This window comes from Bombina bombina, unplaced genomic scaffold, assembly GCF_027579735.1.
Source record: "Bombina bombina isolate aBomBom1 unplaced genomic scaffold, aBomBom1.pri scaffold_435, whole genome shotgun sequence".
Classification (NCBI taxonomy): Eukaryota; Metazoa; Chordata; class Amphibia; order Anura; family Bombinatoridae; genus Bombina; species Bombina bombina.
Window position 1 is genome coordinate 289,955 of NW_026512337.1, and position 10,046 is coordinate 300,000.

The 10,046-nt window shown below is 36.3% G+C and overlaps 1 protein-coding gene across 1 annotated transcript in view; it reads left to right on the forward strand.

Moving 5' to 3' along the window:
• The first annotated feature begins 6,565 nt into the window (after positions 1-6,565).
• Positions 6,566-10,046, forward strand: part of LOC128644241 (hematopoietic cell signal transducer) — a 32,384-nt gene continuing 28,903 nt past the window's right edge. The window contains exon 1 of the mRNA XM_053696924.1: positions 6,566-6,648. Coding sequence (XP_053552899.1) covers positions 6,594-6,648 — 55 coding nt within the window. The 5' untranslated portion in view covers positions 6,566-6,593. The remainder of the gene's footprint in view (positions 6,649-10,046) is intronic.

A 10,046-nucleotide genomic window follows, 5' to 3' on the forward strand; every position in this document is an offset into this window, starting at 1 on the left:
GATATATAGCTACATAGACAGATAAATAGAGACAGACAGACAGACAGACAGACAGATAGATAGATAGATAGATAGACAGATAAGTAGGCTGATAGAGCGAAAAGGCAGACAAATAGATACAAAACATTGCAGTGACAGGGGATATTTATGTACAAAATTACATTGCTTAAAATTATTTTACTAAACCTTTAAAGTTGGATTATACTATATTATTTATTGTACAGATAAATGAATAATCATTTTTAATATATTTAGGGTCTGGAATTAAACAGGCATTAAACCCTGTGAGCTAAATTGTAACTGTTCCTAACTGGCCTCAGTAGAAGAGATAAGATAGGGAGAAATGGTTTTTAAACTTAGGTTACAAAATGGTGGTGCCCATTACTAATGGGAAGCTTTATTAATCTGCATATGCAGCTTTTGAGGCCTTGCAGTGCAGCTGCAACCAAAACATTTAAGAAGCAGAAACTGGTTCTTTATCCTCTCCAGTACATCAGAGGTGAGATAAACCCCCCTGACACTCACTTGTTCAGGCGGGTGATTGACATGCCCTGCTCGCATGCAACTGATTGTATGAGAGCAGGGGGCGGGATTGCACAAGAGAGCACTTTGCAATATTACATTTTGCCGTACGAGGGCTGATTGCAGTCGGTCAGGTTCTCTACTTGCCAATGCAATTTTGATAAATGTTTTACTTTACACTTGTTTCTTCAATAAATAAACAATTATTATAATTTAAATTAACAAAATACATCTACTTATTGTTCTCAGACTGATTTTTTAATACTTTATTATATTTATAATTTATAAAGGGCCAGACTAGGAGTAAGCTGTTTGAAAGTAAGTTGAAAGTAAAACGTTTTCACTCGTGCGATATCCCGATGGGCGTAAAAGATAGAAGTCAATGAATAAAAAAAGTGGGAAAAAAACCCTAACACCCAACTCGCTTGCAAACTTGAACGCATAGTTTTAAGTGCCCTAACCCGACATGAAAATATGAATATTTTACATATTAATGTTTTTCACATATCAGAATATGCTATATTTATTCATAAATACATATATTTTATGGTATTTTTGTAAACTATATATCTTTAAAATATATATTTATTTATAAATACATAGAACATATTCTGCTATGTGCAGAACATTGGAATGTAAAATATTTACAGTAAATACATAGTTAAAACCTTTATTAAATATGAATATTACATACATTTGCTTTTGCATGTTTTTATTCATCTACTTGACTGTAAAGGGCCCCAATGCACTTCTATATATGTGTACATATGTATTTATGTGTTTATATGTGTATATATGTTTGTAAATACATATATACACATATAAATATATCTGTACACACATATAAACATACAGATAGATAGAGTATATAGATAGAAATATAGATAGATAGATGATAGATAGATATACATAGTTAAACATGTATATATATGTATCTCTATGTTAAAGCCCTTTGCAGACTTTTTATTCTAACACCTGAGCCCTTATTGCTTTTTGTGCAATTTAGTTTTTTAAATAATTTTTATTAGATGGTGTTATTATGAGTGTAACTGTACTTCTAAATGTATTCTTAATGTGTTTTGTGACACTTCTTTGTTTTGTGAAACAGTTAACCAGACCTCTGAAGCTGCGCTATCCTGACGCGCGTTAAATTGCACTCAAGAGATCGCATTTATTTTCAACTTGTAATATAAAGCTACATACAACGTGCACAAACATCTGCGATAAATCTAATATCACTTGTGTGTAACTGTTAGCGCGCCACTTGTAATCTGGCACTTAGGGGGCTATTTATCAAGCTGAGGCGGACAGGGGTGCATATATGCACCCCTGTCCACCGCAGCTCGCCTCTGGCAGTCTGAATTTTCCTGGAGGAATTCAGCATTGCACACAAGCGCTATTTTGCGCTCGCGTGCAATCCCGCCCCCTGCCTGCGCACAGCCAATCACATGCGGGCAAGAGCTGTCAATCTCCCCAGTCGGATAAGGCCGGGGAGATTGAATTTCGCCAAACAAGAGGTGGCGAAAGGTTAGGGAAGCAGCGGTCTGATGATGCTCTTGTAAGAGCCTGCAGCCGTAGGGGCTCAAAGGCTGGCAAAAGTCTGATAAATCGACCCCTTAGTGTTTTATGTTCCTTTAAGTTTAAACCCAACACTATTTTTACTCTTCTATAGTTCTAGATTTATAATCACATCCTAAGAGTGACTACCTAACCCTTTCATACCCATCATCTGCCCCATGTAACATTGACAAATAAATATTTGGTTGCTATACACCCCTGGCACATGGGGTGATGTTATTTGGAACCAACATTTGAGCTCAGAAGTAAAAATATGTGAGATTTATTTATGCTTTTATTAATTTTTAAAAGTCCACGGAGAGCTGGTAGAAGTTCTCCCTCTGCATCACAATCTAGGCTATGTGTGAAGCCACATTTCACAAATAATAATCTTGCTGTCTTGTAAACCAACTGAGGTTGAGAAGGGAGAGGTGGAGGATGGTTATGGTGAGAGATGGGGAGAATGAGAAAATTATCTTGTGGTCTCTATTTTCTCTTTTTCTTTCTTTCCTTTTTTCTCCTCCCTCATACGTCATTTCCCACCTGCCTATTGTGTAAGATTCCTTTTCCCCACAACACCTCCACAGAAGATCTCAGTCTTTCATATCTAACATAACCCTCTCTAATGCTCCCTATACCATCCTGCTTCGTCCTTCTAGATCAGAGAGCACTTTGACAGTTGATTTGAAACCATACAACAGAACTTTCTACGGATTCAATTTCTTTTTCTATATCTTTTCCATTATCTTTTAGTTGCCGACTAGCCATATTGCTATTTCTATTAGTTATTATGCCCTTCCTAACTGTACTTGTATACTACACGGGATCCAATAGTGGTCCCTCTGGTCATATCGGAGCGGAGGCACGAGAAAAGCTAAGAGATGTATTTGTTCATTGTTCAGATTTAGGTATAAGTGTTTAGAAATGATGTCTCAGACTTTTTTTTATAACCCAGGTTTCCATTATTTTTCATGCACATCTTTACTTGTCATAGGTATGGTTGACAGAAACTATCATAGTCTTTTGAAGAGATACAGTGCTGGTAAATATGAAGAAAGAAGGCTGCAAAAATGTGTCTTTATTGTTTGGTAAAAATTGGTAAAAAATTGGTAAAAAATACACAAAAGTACTCTGCTCTTATGGATATCAAACAATTGCAAACACAACACAGGTTTATCCAAAAAAAAATCTTTGTATATAAATATGTGTGGCACAATTATTGGCACCTTTTAATCAATACTTTGTGCTACCTCTCTTTTGCCAAGATAACAGCTCTGAGTCTTCTCCTATAATGCCTCATGAGGTTGGAGAATACATGGCAAGGGATCTGAGACCATTCCTCCATACAGAATCTTTACAGATCCTTAAAATTTCAAGGTTGATGCTGGTGGACTCACCTCTTCAGTTCACCCCATAGGTTTTCTAGGGGGTTCAAGTCAGGGGACTGGGATCGCCATGGTAGGACGTTGATTTTATGGTTAGTAAACCATTTTTGTTGATTTTGATGAATGTTTTGGATCATTGTCCTGCTGGAAGATTCAACCATGGCCCATTTTAAGCTTTCTGGCAGAGGCAGTCAGGTGTTCATTTAATATCTGTTGATATTTGATAGAGTCCATGATGCCATGTATCCTAACAAAATGTCCAGGTCCTCTGAAAAAAACCCTGCCCCAAAGCATTAAACAGCCACCACCATATTTAACCGTAGGCATGAGGTACTTTTCCATATAGCTACCTCTCTGTGTGCGCCTCACATACCTCTGGTGTTTATTGCCAAAAAGCTCTATTTTGGTTTCATCTGACCATAGAACCTGATCCTTTTTGATGTTCCTTTAATATCTGGCAAACTGAAGACACTTGAGTTTGTTTTTGGATGAGAGTAGAGGCTTCCAAACAGCTTGTGGTGATGTCGGATTGTAGGATGCAATTAACTTCTGCAGTTCTCCAGCTTTGATCCCTAGAGATATTTTGGCCACTCGAACCATCCTCTTCATTTCCTTCATCTCCTCTTCCAGGTTGATTCAAAACATTTCCAGTTGACTAGAACATATTAATTATTGCCCTGATGGAGGAAATGGGCATTTAATGCTTTTGCTATTTTCTTATAGCCACTTCCCATTTTGTGAAGCTCTACAATCATTTGATGCAAATCACAGCTATATTCCATGGTCTTATGATGAATGACTAAGTGAATTTGGCCTATGTGTTACCTCATATTTACGCTCCCGTGAAATAGGAAGTCATGACTGAACTATTTCCTGTTCCTTGTCACCCAGGGGTACTAAATAATGTAAAATATCAATGGGAATATATTTCAAATTATTTTTTCTCATATGATTTTAAAATTGGTGCCAATAATTGGGGCACACATATATTTAACAAAGTTTTTTTTTTTTAAAAACCTGTGTTGTGTTTGCAATTGTTTGATATCGATGAGAGCAGAGTATTTTTTTGTATGTTGTTAAAGGGACACTGAACCCAAATGTTTTCTTTCTTGATTCAGATAGAGCAGCAATTTTAATCAACTTTCTAATTTACTCCTATTATCATTTTTTTTTAGTTCTCTTGCTATCTTTATTTGAAAAAGAAGGCATCTAAGCTAAGGATCCAGCCAATTTTTGGTTCAGACCCTGGACAGCACCTGTTTATTGGTGGGTGTATTTATCCACCAATCATCAAGAACAACCCAGGTTGTTCACCAAAAATGGGCCGGCATCTAAAATTTGTTAATAGGAGTAAATTAGAAAGTTGATTAAAATTGCATGCTCTATCTGAATCATGAAAGAAAAAATGTGGGTTCAGTGTCCCTTTAACAAAAGGTCAAACGTTTAAACAATAAAGGCATTTTTTCACAGCCTTCTTTGCTCATATTTACAGTGGGTGTTAATATTAGACATGCCTTTAAAGGGTTACTATTCTTAAAGGGACATTAAACACTTTCAGCGAGATTACGAGTTTTGCGTTACAGGCTATGAGGGACTAACTAGCAGTTTCAGCTCACCGCTCACCTACAGACAACACTGGTATTACGGGGTTTTTTCAACCCGGCGTTAGCCTCTAAAAAGTGAGCGGAGAGCAAAATTTAGCTCCACATCTCACTGTAATACCAGCGCTGCTTACGGTAGCAGTGAGCTGGCAAAACGTGCTCGTGCACGATTTCCCCATAGGAATCAATGGGGCAGAATCTGCTGAAAAAAAACCTAACACCTGCAAAAAAGCAGCGTTCAGCTCCTAACGCAGCCCCATTGATTCCTATGGGGAAAGTAAATTTATGTCTACACCTAACACCCTAACATGAACCCCGAGTCTAAACACCCCTAATCTACCGCCCCCGACATCGCCGACACCTGCATTATATTATTAACCCCTAATCTGCCGCTCCGGACACCGTCGCCACCTACATTATACTTATGAACCCCTAATCTGCTGCCCACAACATCGCCGAACCCTACATTATATTTATTAATCCCTAATCTGCCTTCCCAATGTCGCCGCCACCTACCTACACTTATTAACCCCTAATCTGCCACCCTCAACGTCGCCGCCACTATAATAAATATATTAACCCCTAAACCTAAGTCTAACCCTAACCCTAACCCCCCCCCTCTAACTTAAATATAATTTAAAATAATCTAAATACAATTACTACAATTAAATAAATTATTCCTATTTAAAACTAAATACTTACCTATAAAATAAACCCTAAAAAACCTCTTGTGAGCTGCTGGTGCAATGCTGAATACGGAGAGCGTATTGCTCTCCGCATTCAGCGAGGTCTTGCGGACCTGAATCTTTACACTTATTTAGTCAATATTTAAACAGCTAATTAAACTTTAAAAAATACATCTACGTGTTATTCTCAGGCTAATACAGTATTTTCTTTGAATGCATCATTCTACCGTGCATTTATTTAGTGTTTAATGTCCCATTAAATTAAATGCTTTAACACATTCGAGCACAGTAAACTCTAGTCAGTGATGCAAATATGACGTGTCATAATGAATTAGAGAATATAAAATGTGTATTAGAATATCCGTTTAATAAACATACGAAAACAAAACACCAAACAAACTACAGAGACCACAGTAATGAAATGAAGCCACAAATCTGCTTATCTTCCTTCCTTTAACCTTTTATTGTAATCTCACTTACTGATTTAAGAGGCATCACAATTTTATTTGAGATATGACAATTTTATTTGAGATATGACAATTTTATTTGAGATATGACAATTTTATTTGAGATATGACAATTTTATGATTATGCGTTGTATTTTTGGCTTAAATTACACTGGAATCATTAAGGTGGACATTTGTTCTGTAAAATGATATTAAGATTTGAGATTTGCTGATGCATTAATGATATAGAGGAAGTTTCACAGACGTTACATTTTTAACCCCCCTTCTGTTTTCTATTTTAGGGGGAAGGCGATAACCACTTGTGACTTCCTGTCCTGTGAGCAAAAAGCAGAATGTGTGGGGGGCTGTGCAGATGATGCGAGGAGCGAAGAGATCATGGGGCAGGTGCAGAGACAGCTCATGCAGGCTTTGTTGCTGTGCCTGTTTATTGGTGAGAAAACAAATGTTTAATGTGTCTATCAATCTATCTATCTATCTATCTAACTATCTATTGATATCTCTTTCTGTCTATCTGTCTATCTATCTATCCATCTATTTATCATTTATCTATCTCGATGTATTTATCATCTATCAATCTATCATCTATCTATCTATCTATCTATCTATCTATCTATTGGTATCTCTTTATGTCTATCTATCTATCTATCTATCTATCTATCCATTAATTTATCATCTATCAATCTATCATCTATCTATTTATCTATCTATCTATCTATCTATCCATCTATTTATCATCTATCAATCTATCATCTATTTATCTATCTAACCATCTATTTATCATCTATCAATCTATAATCTATCTATCTATCATCTATCGATTTATCATCTATCAATCTATCTATTTATCGTCTATCAATCTATCTATCTCTATCTATCTAGCTATCTATCTATTAATCATCTGTATCTCTTTCTATCTATCTATCTATCTATCTATCTATCTATCTGTATCTATCTATTTATCATCTATCAATCTATCATCTATCTATCTATCTATCTATCTATAATCTATCATCTATCTATCTATTTATTATCAATCAATCAATCAATCTATCCATCTATCTGTATCTCTTTCTATCTATCCATCTATCCATTTATCATCTATCAATCTATTTATCATCTATCAATCTATCTATCTCTATCTATCTATCAATCATATGTATCTCTTTCTATCTATCTATCTATCTATCTATCTATCATCTATCTATCATCTATCTATTTATCATCTATCAATCAATCATCTATCTATCTATCTATCTATCTATCTATCCATCTATCCATTTATCATCTATCAATTTATCGTCTATCAATCTATCTATCTCTATCTATCTATCTATCTATCTATCTATCTATCTATCAATCATCTGTATCTCTTTCTATCTATATATCTATCTATCTATCATCTATCTATCTCAATCTATTTATCATCTATCTATCTATCATCTATCATCTATCTATCTATCTATCTATCTATCTATCTTTCTACCTATCTATCATCTATCTATATATCTATTATCTATCTATCTATCCATCTATTTATCATCTATCAATCTATCATCTATCTATCCGTTTAGCTGTATCTCTTTCTGTCTATCTATCTATCTATCTATCCATCTATTTATCATCTATCTATCTATCTATCAATCATCTGTATCTCTTTCTATCTATCTATCTATCATCTATCTCTATCAATCTATTATCTATCTAGCTATCATCTATCATCTATCTATCTATCTACCTACCTATCTATCATCTATCTATTTATCCATCTATTTATCATCTATCAATCTATCATCTATCTATCCATTTATCTGTATATCTTTCTATCTATCTATCTATCTATCTATCTATCCATCTATTTATCATCTATCAATCTATCTATCTATCTATCTATCAATCTATCCAGCTATCTATTTATCAATGTATAATCCATCTATCCATTTATCTATCTGTCTATATCTATCTATCTATCTATCTATCTATCTATTTTATCAATTTATCTATCTATATCTATTTCTGTCTGTCTATCTATCTATCTATTTATCTATATCTCTTTCTGTCTATCTATCTATTTATCTATATTTCTTTCTGTCTATCAATCTATCTATCATCTATCTATCATCTATCTATATATCTATCTATCATCTATCAATCTATCTTCTGTATGTCTATCTATTATCTATCTATATATCTATCTTTCAATCATCTATCTATCAATCATCTGTCTTTATATCTAGTAATCTAATTACTAATGATCAAGTCTAAAGCGGTGTATATGTTTCTAATTTAGATACATGTGTCCAACTGTTTGTCTGTCTCCCTGTCTGTATCTATCTATCTATCTATCATCTATCTATCTATCTATCTATCTATCTTTTGTCTGTCTGTCTCTATCTTTCTATCTATCTATCTATCTGTCTGTCTATCTATCTGTTGTCTGTCTGTCTGCCACTCTATCTATTAATCAAATCTAAAGCTATTCCTGTATAAATATATATAGTGTTGTAGAAAAGGAAAATTCCAGCCCAAACTGAAATGTACATTAATGCATTTAATCTTTGAATATAAGGATATTTGCAATATACTTGATTAGCAAAAATGTTTTCAATAAAAACTATCAACAGTTTGTCTATTCAGAGAGCTATCAGTGTCTTGTATTGCGCTTGTGATGATTTGATTTGCATAATACAAGTCACTGTCAGCTCTCTGAGTAGACAAAGGGCTAGATTACAAGTGGATCGCTAAATTATCGTGTCTGTGACGGCATCAGAATGAGGCTCCCATAGGAAGCGTGCTCTTGTGAACACAATGTTTTCTAGCAGGCTCGCTTTCGCATTGTGATTAACTTGTAAACCTTGTAATAATATTATAATCCTATAATATAAAAGGCCAAGTGTTTTTGTCCGAAGCTGTCATGCACAGTAGAGACAGTGCGAGGACAAACACACCTGGCCTTAGAGTTTACCTGATCTTTTGTCCAGTGTCCACGCCAAAATGGTTGGCACTCGGCAGGTCCGGACGGGACCCGGGCAGTGTGGGGGTAGGGCCGGGTGTGTCAGGGGTGTGACCGTGCGGGAGTGGGCATGGCCACAGTTGTGCACACGAGAGAGAGAGAGAGAGTAAGATTAATAAAAAGGTGGGAGAGAGAGCAAAAGAGAGGGGGGAGAGAGAGCAAAAGAGAGGGGGAGAGAGAGCAAAATATAGAGGGGGGAGAGAGAGAGGGGGGAGAGAGAAGGGAGAGAGCAAAATATAGGGGGGGCAGAGAGCAAAAGAGAGACAGGGAGAGAAAAAAAAAGAGAGGGTGAGAGAGAGAGAGCAAAAGAGAGGGGGACTAAAAGAGAGGGGGTGAGAGAGAGAGCACAAAAGAGAGAGGGAGAGAGAGTGCAAAAGAGAGGGGGAGAGAGACTGCAAATGAGAGAGAGCAAAAGAGAGGGGGAGATAGAGGGAGAGAGAAAGAAAAAGAGAGGAGAAGAGAGAGAGAGTGCAAAAGAGAGGAGGAGAGAGCGCAAACGAGAGGGGGAGAGAGAGCGCAAAAGAGAGGGGAGAGAGAAGGAGCGCAAAAGAGAAGGGGAGAGTGAGCGCAAAAGAGGGGAAGAGAGAACACAGAGAGAGAATGCTAAAGAGAGGGGGGAGAGAGTGCAAAAGAGAGGGAGCGGAGAGAGAGAGCAAAAGAGATGGGGGAGAGAAAGAGAGCAAAAGAGAGGGGGGAGAGAGAGAGCAAAAGAGAGGGTGAGAGAGAGAGAGAGCAAAAGAGGGGGGGAGAGAGAGAGCAAAAGAGAGCAGGGCAGAGAGCAAAAGAGAGGCGGGGAGAGAGAGAAAAAGAGAGGGTGA